Raw genomic sequence first — 17,385 nt, forward strand, 5'->3', positions numbered from 1 at the left:
GAAGTAAACTAGGCAAAGTGTACAAGCCATAAGCAGAGAACTGTAAATAATACTAATTAAAACAAAAATAAGGGAACTAAATATATAGTGGGTATACAACTACCTTGAAGGAGATATAGTAGAAGCAGCCATGAGAAAATGACCTTTGAGGTTACTTGAAGCCACCATTTAAAGAAAAATGGAAAAAATACAACTCGAACTATTCCTTTTCTTGTAAGAGATGTCCATGGACTTTCTGGTTTTGCCTTCGCAAATGCAGACCCTTTGGAAAAGAAAAATTGCATAACTGAATAAAGACTTCAGCCCAGAATTTATTCAAGTTAAGGTTATGAAGACCAAGCAATGATTCAGTGATTTTGTACTATACAAATACATATATTTATACTTATCCTGAACTAAATATTTACTGATCATTTTGCGTCATCTTCAGCACATTCAAGAGACTGACTAGAGCAATTTTATAATATAATATAGTATAATATATGTATGTAACCTCTCTAAATATATTTTCATGAGTGGGAAAAGCCAAGCTTGGAATTACTCAACTATGGGTTCTATAATAGTTATGCAACTATATGCTAAATTCTGTATCATAATGTAAGCATAATATTCATTTAAAGGGACCATGCAGGAGTAATACAGGAAAGCAGCTATTATGTGTATTGATTTAGAGTTTAAATACAAGTGATTTTGTTTTATTTAGTCAAAAGTACAGGTATAAATAACTGATCAGATGAATGTCTGCTCTGTAATGTCTTATAAGTATTGTGCTATGGAACATACTGTCCCATATTCTTCACCTATAGAAACGTCATGGTGATGACAAATTATGACAGGTAGGATGTTACCATTGCTACCACCTCAAACAATAAGACAAATACAGCACATGCCGTGCATCGTGTCACCTGTAAGGCATGTGAGGACAGTTTGTGAAACCTCCTATTAGCCTGAACTCGTCTGACATTCTTTTTCCATTGTGATCATAGGGTAATTTAAGCCAATAATGGTAACATTATCACATTGTAGAAGGATGAGGAAAAAAACCACTGTTCCATACTATACCTCTCACAAGATCCACGTCAATCAGGTCTGGTTTTACATGCCCAGTTTTCTTTGGCTTGTTTCTTAAACCCTGTGCAAAACAAAAAAGCTAAATCACCAACCAAGCTTTTTCTCAAGTGAAATAAACATACACTGCTCAAAAAAACTACTAAGGAAGACTAAGATAACACATACTAGATCTGAATGAACAAACGAATCGTATGAAATAATTTCGTCTTTACAGTTGAATGTGCTGACAATAAAGTCACACAAAATCAATGGAAATCAAATTTATCAACCCATGGAGGTCTGCGTATGGAGTCACACTCAAAATCAAAGTGGAAAACTACACTACAGACTGATCCAACTTTGATGTAATGTCCTTAAAACAAGTCAAAATGAGGCTCAGTAGTGTGTGTGGCCTCCACGTGCCCGTATGACCTCCCTACAATGCCTGGGCATGCTCCTGATGAGGTGGTGGATGGTTTCCTGAGGGATGTACTCCCAGACCTGGACTAAAGCCTCCGCCAACTCCTGGACAGTCTATGGTGCAACGAGGCGTTGGTGGATGGAGCAGGACATGAGGTCCCAGATATGCTCATCTGGATTCAGGTCTTGGGAACGGGCGGGCCAGTCCATAGCATCAATGCCTTCCTCTTGCAGAACTGCTGACACACTCCAGTCACATGAGGTCTAGCATTGTCTTACATTAGGAGTAACCCAGGGCCAACCGCACCAGCATATGGTCTCTCAGGCTACCTCTGGCAAGCACATGGAGGGCTGTGTGGTCCCCCAAAGAAATGCCACCCCACACCACTACTGACCCACCACCAGACCGGTCATGCCGGGGGATGTTGCAGGGAGCAGAACGTTCTCCAAGGTGTCTCCAGACTCTGTCACATGTTCTCAGTGTGAACCTGCTTTCATTTGTGAAGAGCACAAGGCACCAATGGCGAATTTGCCAAGCTTTGTGTTCTCTGGCAAATGCCAAACGTCCTGCATGGTGTTGGGCTGTAAGCACAACCCCCACCTGTGGATGTCGGGCCCTCATACAACCTTCATGGAGTCTGTTTCTGACCATTTGAGTGGACACGTGCACATCTGTAGCCTGTTGGAGGTCATTTTGCAGTGCTCCTCCTGCTCCTCCTTGCACAAAGGCGGAGGTAGCGGTCCTGCTGCTGGGTTGTTGCCCACTTATAACCTCATCCACGTCTCCTGATGTACTGGCCTGTCTCCTGGTAGCGCCTCCATGCTCTGGACACTATGCTGACAGACACAGCAAACCTTCCTGCCACAGCCCGCATTGATGTGCCATCCTGGATGAGCTGCACTACCTGAGTCACTTGTGTGAGTTGTAGACTCTGTCTCATGCTACTACTAGAGTGAAAGCACCGCCAGCATTAAAAAGTGACCAAAACATGAGCCAGGAAGAATAGGAACTGAGAATGGGTCCGTGGTCACCACCTGCAGAATCACTCCTTTATTGGGGGTGTCGTGCTAAATGCCTATAATTTCCACCTGTTGTCTGTTCCATTTGCACAACAGCATGTGAAATTGATTGTCAATCAATGTTGCTTCCTGAGTGAACAGTGTGATTTCACAGAAGCGTGATTGCATTGGAGATACATTGTGTTGCTTTTCTTTTTGGATTTCTCTTCTGTCACGACCACAGTGCTCTATGCTGACCTCTGCTGTCCATTTTGGGAACTGTCCAGAGCAGGAGAAAATCCCCATAGCAAATATATGCTGCTCTGCATAGTTCCTAAAATGGACAGCAGAGGTCAGCAGAGAGCACTGTGGTCGTGATAGAAGAGAAATCCAAAAAGAAAAGCATTTCTTTTGTAGAATACAGCCCGTAAAAAAATACTGGAAGGATTAAGATTTTTTTAATAGAAATAATTCACAAATCTGTTTAACTTTCTGGCACCAGTTGATTACAAAAAAAAAACAAAAAAAAAAAACAAAAAAAGGTTTCCACCGGAGTACCCCTTTAAGTGTTCCCTTTATTTTTTTGAGCAGTGTATTTGTAACAACAAATCTGATACATGTGCAAGACCATACTCTAAGCTATAGAGGCCCCCAACCTTCTTGTGGGTCGCTAGCCACTTCCAATAGAACTGCTGGTATAAACAACACAAAGCAAAAAAGGGAATGGTCTTTAACTTATTTACTCATAGACCAACTGAGAAGGTGGTCCAACAAAACCCTATTTTCCTACACCACTTGTTTGTACTTTATTTTCAATTTTGAACTCGCACACCAAGTGATTGAAAAAGCAGGTATAGCCTAAGATACCTGAATCACAATGATTAAAGGCAGACCGCTGCTCATTATGTATAACAGTATACACATTCAGTAACGTCTGCAGCTTGCCATGATGTGTATATATGTATATGGAGGCTATCCTGCTTATTAAAAACTAACTGTTAAGGTCCCCCAGGTGTGTAGATGGTCTAACTTTTATCACCAAAAAAATAAAAATAAATAAATAAAAAAAAGAAGAAAAATAAAGTAACCCCGGAGAGAACTACAATATGTTAATTTAGCATCCGTGCTGCCAGTGGTGTACAATAGTATCTAGAGAGGTCGACAGCTTCAGGGTCACTTAACAGATGCGATCTTTCAGGGTTAGTAGCCTTTAAGAGTGCCCATGGGGGTTGTGAGCAGCTATCCACTTTTAGCGAATTACCATAGAGAATCAAGCAGCCCTCACACCTATGTACTGGCCTACTGCTCTACTGTTACAGTATTTTAGCCAATTCTGCAGTTCAAACATTATATTCTGGAACCTGAAAGCGTAGGACGAATAGAAATAAAGGCTTTAGGAGCAGAGTACTGCAGTGCAAGTAAAAGAAAAGAAAAAAAAACAGTATCGCAAAAAGGTATTTTAAATGGAAAATGTTTTAAAGGGATCACTGCTGAAATTGTTTTTATAATTTCTTTTAACAAGAAATAGCAACTGCGCATCTGATGAAGCCCATATAGAGGCATACTGGCAAAAGACAACTAAATACTGCACTGCATTTAGGATTCCTTTCAGTAAGGTCATTTCTACAGCAGCAGCAAGAGAACACTGCTAACAGAACTGGAATTTTGCAAAGTCGTCCTTTAGGTACTGTCCGATACAAAAACTTTATTTTATAATTCGTGATTTCTATAAAAAGGAAATCAAATGTTATGAAGTATATTAGAAAGCATAATGTTTTGCCAAGATGTAAAACAAACAAAAAGTTTTTGAATCGAACAGTGCCCATTTAAACCTTTTTTAGGGTCTATTCACATGTTCAATATCCTAGGCATATTTAATGCCAGGATTTGAAGCTGTGTTCAGTCATTTACTTTACATTAAACTCTGCAACATAAAATCTGCAGCTTCAAATCATGTGGATCAAACAAACACAGGATACTCTAGGTGTGAATACATCCTAACGATAGGGTCACACGTGCTGTATTTTGCTGCACATTTGCTGTAGCGTATTTTTCTAGCCATTGAAGTCAATGGGTAGGAACATATGCAGCAGTAAAAATGCCGCAAAGTACGGCACGTGTGATCTTACCTTATAGGTGCGTTCACACGTGCATATTTTCTGCTGCAGATTTGCTTCAGCAGATTTTGTTGCCCATTGAAGTTAATGGGCTGCAAAATCTGCAGCAAAAATACTACGTGTGAACGCACCCTAAGGACTCATTCACACGTGTGGATCCACAGAGTATTTTACGCTGTGGATCCGCCTGTGTGAACGAGCCCTTAGGGTGCATTCACGCATACAGTATCCTGTGCATATTTCATGCGCAGGATTTGATACTGCAGATTTGAAGCTGTGTGCAGTTATTTATTTACACTGAACTCTGCAGCATAAAATCTGCAGCTTCAAATCCTGCACATGAAATATGAACAGGATACTGTACGTGTGTATAGACCCTAAAGAAAACCTGTCATGACCTACAATAAACAGTCATTCTTCTGTTATTCTTCTTCTGGTTATGCAAATGAGGTAGATGCACAGGGGTGTTCCCAAACTACTAAATGCACCATGATGTGAGACCTGGATCTTCATAGTTAACGTCCTCTTTTGTGAAATCTCACTCGAAGACAGAGATTTCACTTGCGCAATTGTTGTTGACAGGTGATTTGAAGTGAAATAGTCCTGTGCCGATCCTCCTCCCCTGTGAGATCTCTCTCGCAAGCAGAGCAGGAGGGCGTTTACTATAAGAATGTCAGTAGGACGTCACAGTGCACTTGTGGCTTGGGAAATCCCTGCATGCACCGAGCTACTTTATCCCCATTTATTTATTTAAAAAAAAATAAAAAATACTATCACCCACACTACAAGCCTATATCAAGAGGTTAGCGTGGGTGATGCTGATGACAGATTCCAGTCAATCCCGAACTGTAAACATACATCACTGCATACTGTCTGACATGCCTTATTACTTTACAAATAGCCTATTCCCAACATTGATATCTTTCTTTAAAAGTAGTGAATAAATATACAATGTAACAACATAATGTGGTGATATCCAGCTCACTTCCCAAGCCCGCAGCGCCCGGACTGGCATGGGCAACGCCCGAATATGCAAATTCAAACACAGAAGGATGTCCAGCGCAGGTAGATACAGAACGATGTTTCAGCCCTATGACTAAGGCCCGACGCCAGGGCCGAAACGCGTCACGTGCACCTATGTCTTACATGTACTGACGTTTTAACGCAATAAAGAGCACCGTTCTGTATCTACCTGCGCTGGTCATCCATCTGTGTTTGAATGTAACAACATAGCTATAGAACAACATGAATGTATGTGAAAGATTGTATCACAACAAATGAACATTATTTATAATGCAGTCATTTGTACATATATAATACCTATGCATAAAATAGCCATTAAATCCTTCATACACATCATGCATTGTGGAGAAAACACACATGCTGCGTACAACACTCCTATTAGCCTCAAGAGACTGATGATGTGGACACTCACACGTAATGTGCATGGTAACTACAGTTAGTGGGTCTTGTAGTAATGCAGACCTGAAACCAAGTCAGATCACCTAGATCAGAGGTATCCAATGTGTAAGCCAAGAGCCCAAATGGGAGAACATAAGTTGTATCGGTCATGAATGTAATACGTTTTACACCGTTTGCTGCATTTAAAGCAAAGGGAAATTTAGAAGCAGAACAATGGTGTTCTCTGTATCTGGAATCCAGGCTGAGACAGGTTGGGCACCTATAACCTAGACATTTGCCTCTTGTTTTATATAGGCAACTGGATTAAAAATGGTTTCTGTAGTCTAACATGCAATTATCCAAAAACAAACAGTAATACATTCTCAGAGGAATTCACACATTATCAAACTGCAGACAGTGTTAGAGGCATAGAAATACAATAACAGATTTTCAGGTATAACTGATTTGGAGTAGTACTTAATAGTGATACAAGTCATTTCCAGTTAGACACCACAAAATTCACACTATGCATTTAGACTTACCAGTCTAATGAACTGTATACAATCATAAAAAATACCATCAAAGAATAAATTATCGTGAGTTAAAAAGTTCATAGTAAATGCTGTGACCAATATACTATACACCATATATATTTATATAAACATGCCCATGGAACTTGACAAAAAGAGGGCAACTTTTATGCAGCTAATTGTGATGTAATGATAAGTCATATAACCATAGATAGAATGATATTGTATGAAGTTACAAGTACTACCACACTAAACTGGCCTTACACTAGAGATATTAAATGACAGCTGAATGACTTCATTCCCAGTGGGTTCATGGAGGTAGTTGTTCTGCATGAGAACGCAATGGCATATTGGTCTCGGCCTTGCTCTGCGCACTTCTGGGCTTCTGATGATGAAGTAATGATGCAATGAATTGGAACATGCCACTTTGTGCCCATCTGTCACTTGTCAGGAACAATTTTGCTAAGTATCGGCAATGACTACAAGAATATAACACATCAAGTTGACTTTTCCACTGATGTGTGCCTATATATGCGTGGACAGGCAGCAAAATACATCAAATTGGCCTTACGGGTGTCTAAATCTCTAGTGTGTGGACAGATTTATTCTCCCTACACATCCAGCCTGTGATGAGCATAAAACATTAAATCCTATAGAGAGAGAGAGAGTTTTATTTCTCATGCAGGGCAAGTGGAACTGACATTCTAATTCTGCCCGTCCAAATGCCATGGAGAGATAATGTACTGTCAGCAGAACCGGTATAGGGAAGGGGTGGAATTACTCTACTGAAAAATGTACAAAATATATTGAGTGGTACCTCCTCCTGAAATCTACACTGTTGACAAGAGGAATTTTAACTAGATCACCTTGCTTACTTTGGGAACTTTGTGTTAGATTATTTTTTCTACTAATAAAAGGTTATTATTACAAAAGAATAAGCCCCAATGTGTTATACTGATTTAACCATCATGAAATTTGGATAGAAGTCGAGCAATGTATGATATGAAATCTAGTTGTAGATATTTTCCTATTACGCAGCACACTCTAGGTATGATTAAGTAAAAATACTGCTTGTGTGCTTTTACCAGTCAAGTAGTATCACAAGACTATCTGGTAAAACCAACCCAACAGCCAATATCGTCCTGTGAGCCAGCTTCTTTCTTGACAGGTTAAAGTGTGAGTACAAAGTTTGAGTCCACCCAATCTTCAGCTCCAGTGCGGAGAGATGCAGGTCACACAGGGTGGTATAGTTGCAGAGTAAGGGACTCTTGCATGGAACTTCGCTTTGCATAGTACAGTTGCAAAGGTGACTGCACCACCCAGCTTAACAAGTTTTTCTAGTTTATAAAAAAAACATCCCCATCGCTTTGCCACCCACCTTCTGACACAAACTGGTCTAGGCAGTGATGGCCCACTCTGCAAACCACCCGCTATGGCAGGACACTGCTGTGGCCAGTGATTGGCTGAGTGGCCTATCACAGCTATAAATAGTGTGTCTCGGAATGTAAGGGCTGGCTCAGTGGGGAGAGGGGCCCCATTCCAGAGTTCCCAGGGATCCTGTGGATAGCTAGAAAAACTGACCTAGTGAGACTACATTACATTACTACATTATTCCCCTGCAATTTTTTTTTTTTTTAGCCACTGCCAGATAACCCTTTATTTATGTTTTAAAGTGTATAAGAGTGTATCTGATGAAACACTTCATACATACTGAATGGTATATTAACAAGTTATTGGGTGCCCTAGGTACATTGAAAGTGTCTTAAGGTTTAGCATAAATCTTTTACATTTTCTTATTTGGTTAGATACCCATTGCTCCGGACAGGCACTATTATACCGATTCTATCTCAGCAATCTTGAGAATTTTGATCTTACGTTACACATCTAATAAGAACCAAGTTCTGTGCAGCTTATGTTATGTTTTCCAAGGTTATGTTTTGATTTGTATTGCTATGTTTTATTACTAGTAGGACTGTATCCACCTTTTCCAGCCCACCCGAGCACCTGAAAGCTCAACTAATTTATGCAGGCTAAAGTCAGCAACTGCCGAGCCGAGTAGTTCGTGACGCATCGAATCACTGTAACGTCGCTCATCTCTAATGACTGGTATACGGATATTGTACTTTGACTTAATGATACCTGTATTACCCTGTTGTGTGCCTTATTTTATATATGTCTCTAGATCCCATGTACAAAATACTTCATATTACTTTCTGTAACCAGTCTTGAAACTCAATAAAATATATTTCTCAAATAAATAAATAAGCGGATGCATATTTACCTTGATTTCCCTTTGTTCCACAGATTTCTCCCATATTTGTTGGTCATAAGCTCCAATCTAAAAAAAAAACAACAAAAAAAAAAACCACATCATTGAGAGTTAAACCTCTTACTAAATGGGGAGGATTATCAACAATGACAACATTATGGTAACAGTTTTAATACATATTAAACCATAGGCTCTGAACATACATAGTGAATTAAAGGGTAACTTTACAACATGAACTTCATAAATAAACCAGTAGATGAGATAGCTGTAAATAGAACACCTACAGCCGAGAGTTGCCATTAAATTATAATGGAATACATTAAGCTCTATTACCAACAAAATGTAGGCTTTAATGCCATGATCTAAAATAAAAACCATTTGTATTCAATATGCTTCACATTTTCACAGAAGGAACTTCCTTATTACATTACATATCCTTGTTCTAGACAGCTACTAACATAACTGAGGAAAGGCAATATTGCATAATGCAAAAAAGCCAATCTGGTTTTGGAGATATACCAGGCATTAGCAGTCAGCCATTGTTAATATGTTAATCGCCCGCTTTGCCCAACAGAGGTGGGACCCAACATCCCTGAAGAGTGTGATTAACATTTTAGCAATACCGGATAATAAATGGTCTATGTCTGGAAATGGACCACTGATCCGGGTAAGTTATTTCTCATTTTAATCTGGTTCTGCATCGGAACCCCCATGTATTGGATTTAGTGCAAGTGAATCGCTGTCAGTTTTGGTTCTATTTTAAATTCATGTGCTTCGAAAGACAAACTATTTTCAGTTATAAAGTAATATCACAACTGCATAAATGTTTAATACAACTAAACATAATTGTCTAACAATAAAGAGGTTTTCTATAGATTCAATTTGATACCATAACTGCAAAAAAATGCTATTAGCGGTTTTAAAGTAATTTCCAGGGTTTTTAACATAAAAATAGATTTGTCTCTCTGGGCAAAATCAGTCTCCTTTTACTTATCTCTGTGTGTTATCTATAGTGTGCTATAGATAACTACATAAAACTGTACTCAAAAGTCTTGTCTTCCCACATCTGTGATGTTACATGGGGTTGTAACTAGGGATCGACAGATTATTGGTTTGGCTGATATTATCGGCCGATAATCACGATTTTGGATTATATCGGTATCGGAAATTATCTTGCCGATAATGCCCAGCCCCCAGGCCAAAGACGACCGCTGCCCCATTGCCTCCCCCATCCCTGGTTTTATAATTACCTGTTCCCGGGGGCCGTGCTACTTCTGGCTCCTGCGGCGTCCTGCGCTGTTGCTGTGCGCTGCAGGGGTGTGGTGGGGGTTTTTGGGGGAGAAATAGCCGTAAACTTATACCGGAATATATCGGTATAAATTATGGGCTATCGGCCTCAAAGTTCACAGATTATCGGTATAAAAAAAATCTTTATCGGTCGATCCCCAACTGCAACCACTTTGCTGCAGAAAATCCACACAAAAATCTGTGTAGGTTTTGTTGCAGACTTGGTGCAAATTTTACCATCCCCATTTATTTATTTTGGAAAAATCTGCAATAAAACCACAAATTGACATGCTGTAGACTGGAAAAACCGAACTGCCGGGCTATTCCTGTCAGGAAAGCACTCACTGTGTGTAGAGGAGATTCCAAAAATTCCACTTACTTTGAACGTACTGTAATCTGCTTTGGATCTGCCAAGTAAACTTCCACATAATCTGCAGCAAATCTAGTGTGGATTTACGCTAACCTGTATTCTCTATGCTATTCAATATCCAAACAACTGGCATAGGCTCTGTCAGCTAGGCATTAGTGAGGCCAATTCACCAGCTTCAGGCTCACTCCAGAATGTCTGCCTATCACCTACTATATAGAACAGGGATGGCGGGTGCAGTGTTTAAGCAGGTACCGGTATTAGGAACTAATACGTAAGTGCAGATCTCTATGCAGTTCCTAGAAACTGGCCTCACTCTTGCCTTTCTGCAGCCTGATATTAGCCCCTACCATAGGGACAGAGCTAACTGCACCAAATATTGGCCCTGCCTGCGTGGCGAGCCTTACATCAAATTCAAAATTTTAATAAAATTCAGAATCACGAGACTGAAATACCTACTGCTATAAGCGAGTTTTTAACAACAAAGGTGCCTCCAGCTGTTGCAAAACTACAACGTTCAGCATGCCCAAAGGCTGTCCGGGCATGCTGGAATTTGTAGTTTTGAAACAGCCGGCAACCAGTGTGCACTTCAGCTGCTGCAAAACGACAACTACCAGCATGTGGGCTTTACTCTTTCCTTAAAAGTAAAAAATTAAAATAAAAAAATACCCCCCAAAAAATACTCTTTTTAGCTTAATGAGAAGAAGTGCAAAGGTTTAAACCATATAAAATTAGGAATCTACCAATTGCCATGACTGGATGCATAAAAACCACTGCGAAATTCATCATGTGTGTCAGTACAAGACCCTGTGAGCCAACTTGACATTTGATATTACTTGACAATGGTTTCTCATTTTACAGCACAGATACTTCTATATCAGTCATACCAGAAATATTGTAAGGTAAATCGTGCTTCTGTGTTAATTTTCTCTTTTTCCTCCCTTAAAATCAAGTCCTATGTGAACATACAACCAATCTACTAATTAAGCTGCTTAAAGAAGAATAAAAGTAATGAATGTCATGGTATATAACTGTAAATGAGAAATATTATGCACTAAAATGGTCCGGATCATGTGTGTGCCTCACAGGATAGGTATGCATTATATATCATAATAAAATGATGGCTGTCACGATGCCGGCTGGCAGGTAGTGGACCCTCTGTGCCAGAGAGGGATTGGCGTGGACCGTGCTAGTGGACCGGTTCTAAGCCACTACTGGTTTTCACCAGAGCCCGCCGCAAAGCGGGATGGTCTTGCTGCGGCGGTAGTGACCAGGTCGTATCCACTAGCAACGGCTCACCTCTCTGGCTGCTGAAGATAGGCGCGGTACAAGGGAGTAGGCAGAAGCAAGGTCGGACGTAGCAGAAGGTCGGGGCAGGCAGCAAGGATCGTAGTCAGGGGCAACGGCAGAAGGTCTGGAAACACAGGCAAGGAACACACAAGGAACGCTTTCACTGGCACTAAGGCAACAAGATCCGGCAAGGGAGTGCAAGGGAAGTGAGGTAATATAGGGAAGTGCACAGGTGAAAACCCTAATTGGAACCACTGCGCCAATCAGCGGCGCAGTGGCCCTTTAAATCGCAGAGACCCGGCGCGCGCGCGCCCTAGGGAGCGGGGCCGCGCGCGCCGGGACAGAACAGACGGGGAGCGAGTCAGGTAGGGGAGCCGGGGTGCGCATCACGAGCGGGCGCTACCCGCATCGCGAATCGCATCCCGGCTGGCAGCAGGATCGCAGCGCCCCGGGTCAGAGGACGTGACCGGAGCGCTGCAGCGGAGGGAGTGAAGCGAGCGCTCCGGGGAGGAGCGGGGACCCGGAGCGCTCGGCGTAACAGTACCCCCCCCCCTTGGGTCTCCCCCTCTTCTTGGAGCCTGAGAACCTGAGGAGCAGACTTTTGTCAAGGATGTTGTCCTCAGGTTCCCAGGATCTCTCTTCAGGACCACAACCCTCCCAGTCTACTAAAAAAAAATTTTTCCCTCTGACCTTTTTGGCAGCCAAAATTTCCTTGACCGAGAAGACGTCCGAGGAGCCGGAAACAGGAGTGGGAGGAACAGATTTGGGAGAAAAACGGTTGAGGATGAGTGGTTTGAGAAGAGAGACGTGAAAGGCATTAGGGATACGAAGAGAAGGAGGAAGAAGAAGTTTATAAGAGACAGGATTAATTTGACACAAAATTTTGAAAGGACCAAGATAGCGTGGTCCCAACTTGTAGCTAGGGACACGGAAGCGGACATATTTAGCGGAGAGCCATACCTTGTCTCCAGGGGAAAAAACGGGGGGAGCTCTTCTTTTCTTATCCGCGAACCTCTTCATGCGTGAAGAAGCCTGTAAGAGAGAATTTTGGGTCTCTCTCCATATAATGGAAAGGTCACGAGAAATTTCATCCACAGCGGGCAGACCAGAGGGCAAGGGGGTAGGGAGGGGGGGGAAGAGGGTGACGGCCGTACACCACGAAAAATGGGGATTTGGAGGAAGATTCAGAGACCCTGAAGTTATACGAAAATTCGGCCCATGGAAGGAGATCTGCCCAGTCATCCTGGCGGGAGGAAACAAAATGTCGCAAATAATCACCCAGGATCTGGTTAATTCTTTCTACTTGTCCATTGGACTGGGGATGATATGCAGAGGAAAAATTTAATTTAATCTTGAGTTGTTTACAGAGAGCCCTCCAGAATTTAGACACGAATTGGACCCCTCTATCCGAGACAATCTGCGTAGGCAACCCGTGAAGACGAAAAATGTGTACAAAAAATTGTTTAGCCAACTGAGGCGCAGAAGGAAGACCAGGAAGAGGGATGAAATGTGCCATTTTGGAGAATCGATCAACGACCACCCAAATAACGGTGTTGCCACGGGAAGGGGGTAAATCAGTAATAAAATCCATACCAATCAGAGACCAAGGCTGTTCGGGGACAGGCAGAGGATGAAGAAAACCAGCGGGCTTCTGGCGAGGAGTCTTATCCCGGGCACAGATAGTGCAGGCTCGCACAAAGTCCCCAACATCCGTCTCCAGAGTCGGCCACCAATAGAAGCGGGAGATGAGTTGCACAGATTTCTTGATGCCCGCATGACCTGCGAGATGGGAGGAGTGACCCCATTTGAGGATTCCGAGGCGTTGGCGTGGAGAAACAAAGGTCTTTCCTGGAGGAGTCTGCCTGATGGAGGCAGGAGAAGTGGAGATCAGGCAGTCAGGTGGAATGATGTGTTGCGGAGGGAGATCAACTTCTGAGGCATCCGAGGAACGAGAGAGAGCATCGGCCCTAATGTTCTTATCGGCAGGACGAAAGTGAATCTCAAAATTAAATCGGGCAAAGAACAGAGACCACCGGGCCTGGCGAGGATTCAGCCGTTGGGCCGACTGGAGGTAGGAGAGGTTCTTGTGGTCGGTGTAGATAATAACAGGAAATCTTGATCCCTCCAGCAGATGCCTCCATTCCTCAAGTGCTAATTTAATGGCTAGAAGCTCTCGATCCCCGATGGAGTAGTTCCTCTCCGCTGGAGAGAAGGTCCTAGAGAAAAAACCACAAGTGACAGCATGCCCGGAAGGATTTTTTTGTAGAAGAACAGCTCCAGCTCCTACTGAGGAGGCATCAACCTCCAATAGGAAGGGTTTGGAAGGGTCAGGTCTGGAGAGCACGGGAGCCGAAGAAAAGGCAGACTTGAGTCGTTTAAAGGAGTCTTCTGCTTGAGGAGGCCAGGACTTGGGATCAGCATTTTTCTTGGTTAAAGCCACGATAGGAGCCACAATGGTAGAAAAATGTGGAATAAATTGCCTGTAATAATTGGCGAACCCCAAAAAGCGTTGGATAGCACGGAGTCCGGAGGGGCGTGGCCAATTTAAGACGGCAGAGAGTTTGTCTGGATCCATCTGTAGTCCCTGGCCAGAGACCAAATATCCTAGAAAAGGAAGAGATTGGCATTCAAACAGACATTTCTCAATTTTGGCATAGAGTTGGTTGTCACGAAGTCTCTGAAGAACCATACGGACATGCTGGCGGTGTTCTTCTAGATTGGCAGAAAAAATTAGGATATCGTCCAGATATACCACAACACAGGAGTATAACAGATCACGAAAAATTTCATTGACAAAGTCTTGGAAGACGGCAGGGGCATTGCACAGTCCAAAGGGCATGACCAGATCTCAAAGTGTCCATCTCTGGTGTTAAATGCCGTTTTCCACTCGTCCCCCTCTCTGATGCGGATGAGGTTATAGGCGCCTCTTAAGTCCAATTTAGTGAAGATGTGGGCACCTTGGAGGCGATCAAAGAGTTCAGAGATGAGGGGTAAGGGGTAGCGGTTCTTAACCGTGATTTTATTAAGACCGCGGTAGTCAATGCAAGGACGTAGGGAGCCATCTTTTTTGGACACAAAGAAAAATCCGGCTCCGGCAGGAGAGGAGGATTTACGGATAAAGCCCTTTTTTAGATTCTCCTGGACGTATTCGGACATGGCAAGAGTCTCTGGGGCAGAGAGAGGATAAATTCTGCCCCGGGGTGGAGTAGTACCCGGGAGGAGGTCGATAGGGCAATCATAAGGCCTGTGAGGAGGTAGAGTCTCAGCTTGTTTTTTGCAGAAAACATCCGCGAAGTCCATATAGGCCTTAGGGAGACCGGTTACTGGAGGAACCACAGAGTTACGGCAAGGGTTACTGGGAACCGGTTTTAGACAGTTCTTGGAACAAGAGGACCCCCAACTCTTGATCTCCCCAGTGGACCAATCCAGGGTTGGGGAATGAAGTTGAAGCCAGGGAAGTCCAAGGAGAATCTCCGAGGTGCAATTGGGGAGGACCAAAAGTTCAATCCTCTCATGATGAGATCCGATGCTCATAAGAAGGGGCTCCGTGCGGAAACGTATGGTACAGTCCAATCTTTCATTATTTACACAATTGATGTAGAGGGGTCTGGCGAGACTGGTCACTGGGATGTTGAACCTGTTGACGAGAGAGGCCAAAATAAAATTTCCTGCAGATCCAGAGTCCAAGAAGGCCACTGTAGAGAAGGAGAAGGCAGAGGCAGACATCCGCACAGGCACAGTAAGACGTGGAGAAGCAGAGTAGACATCAAGGACTGTCTCACCTTTGTGCGGAGTCAGCGTACGTCTTTCCAGGCGGGGAGGACGGATAGGACAATCCCTCAGGAAGTGTTCGGTACTAGCACAGTACAGGCAGAGGTTCTCCATACGGCGTCGTGTCCTCTCTTGAGGTGTCAGGCGAGACCGGTCGACCTGCATAGCCTCCACGGCGGGAGGCACAGGAACAGATTGCAGGGGACCAGAGGAGAGAGGAGCCGAGGAGACGAAACGCCTCGTGCGAACAGAGTCCATATCTTGGCGGAGTTCCTGACGCCTTTCAGAAAAACGCATGTCAATGCGAGTGGCTAGGTGAATAAGTTCATGTAGATTAGCAGGAATTTCTCGTGCGGCCAGAACATCTTTAATGTTGCTGGATAGGCCTTTTTTGAAGGTCGCGCAGAGGGCCTCATTATTCCAGGACAATTCTGAAGCAAGTGTACGGAATTGTACGGCATACTCGCCAACGGAAGAATTACCCTGGACCAGGTTCAACAGGGCAGTCTCAGCAGAAGAGGCTCGGGCAGGTTCCTCAAAGACACTTCGGATTTCCGAGAAGAAGGAGTGTACAGAGGCAGTGACGGGGTCATTGCGGTCCCAGAGCGGTGTGGCCCATGACAGGGCTTTTCCGGACAGAAGACTGACTACGAAAGCCACCTTAGACCTTTCAGTGGGAAACAGGTCCGACATCATCTCCAGATGCAGGGAACATTGGGAAAGAAAGCCACGGCAAAACTTAGAGTCCCCATCAAATTTATCCGGCAAGGATAAGCGTATCCCAGGAGCGGCCACTCGCTGCGGAGGAGGTGCAGGAGCTGGCGGAGGAGATGACTGCTGAAGCTGTGGTAGCAAGTGTTGTAGCATAACGGTCAGTTGAGACAGCTGTTGGCCTTGTTGCGCTATCTGTTGTGACTGCTGGGCGACCACCGTGGTGAGGTCAGCGACAACTGGCAGAGGAACTTCAGCGGGATCCATGGCCGGATCTACTGTCACGATGCCGGCTGGCAGGTAGTGGACCCTCTGTGCCAGAGAGGGATTGGCGTGGACCGTGCTAGTGGACCGGTTCTAAGCCACTACTGGTTTTCACCAGAGCCCGCCGCAAAGCGGGATGGTCTTGCTGCGGCGGTAGTGACCAGGTCGTATCCACTAGCAACGGCTCACCTCTCTGGCTGCTGAAGATAGGCGCGGTACAAGGGAGTAGGCAGAAGCAAGGTCGGACGTAGCAGAAGGTCGGGGCAGGCAGCAAGGATCGTAGTCAGGGGCAACGGCAGAAGGTCTGGAAACACAGGCAAGGAACACACAAGGAACGCTTTCACTGGCACTAAGGCAACAAGATCCGGCAAGGGAGTGCAAGGGAAGTGAGGTAATATAGGGAAGTGCACAGGTGAAAACCCTAATTGGAACCACTGCGCCAATCAGCGGCGCAGTGGCCCTTTAAATCGCAGAGACCCGGCGCGCGCGCGCCCTAGGGAGCGGGGCCGCGCGCGCCGGGACAGAACAGACGGGGAGCGAGTCAGGTAGGGGAGCCGGGGTGCGCATCGCGAGCGGGCGCTACCCGCATCGCGAATCGCATCCCGGCTGGCAGCAGGATCGCAGCGCCCCGGGTCAGAGGACGTGACCGGAGCGCTGCAGCGGAGGGAGTGAAGCGAGCGCTCCGGGGAGGAGCGGGGACCCGGAGCGCTCGGCGTAACAATGGCCATTTAGTCACATTCTAAAATGGTCGTTTATAAGATGGTCTGGGTTTGCCTAGCAGAGACCCTGACTAAGATATTCTAAATGTAAGTGATCTGTACTATAGTTACTTTACCTTTTACTATTTGCATAGCAAAAATGTAAAAAAGAGGAAGTGGAATAATACTACCAAGCCTTTGAAGGTCATTT

General features: G+C 44.1%; 1 protein-coding gene across 18 annotated transcripts in view; it reads right to left on the minus strand.

Annotated features, from left to right (window-relative positions):
- The window catches only part of PHTF2 (putative homeodomain transcription factor 2), a 131,591-nt gene that overhangs the window by 44,916 nt on the left and 69,290 nt on the right, over nt 1-17,385 (minus strand). For 12 of the 18 annotated variants that reach the window (XM_056573447.1, XM_056573442.1, XM_056573453.1 and 9 more), the window contains 3 exons: nt 8,799-8,855; nt 1,063-1,132; nt 104-262 (listed from right to left, as the gene is read on the minus strand). In XM_056573447.1, the coding sequence (XP_056429422.1) occupies nt 104-262; nt 1,063-1,132; nt 8,799-8,855 (286 nt within the window). The remainder of the gene's footprint in view (nt 1-103; nt 263-1,062; nt 1,133-8,798; nt 8,856-17,385) is intronic. The other 6 variants (XM_056573455.1, XM_056573454.1, XM_056573458.1 and 3 more) reach the window with 1 other exon arrangement.

The sequence above is a fragment of the Hyla sarda genome, chromosome 4 (assembly GCF_029499605.1).
Source record: "Hyla sarda isolate aHylSar1 chromosome 4, aHylSar1.hap1, whole genome shotgun sequence".
Classification (NCBI taxonomy): Eukaryota; Metazoa; Chordata; class Amphibia; order Anura; family Hylidae; genus Hyla; species Hyla sarda.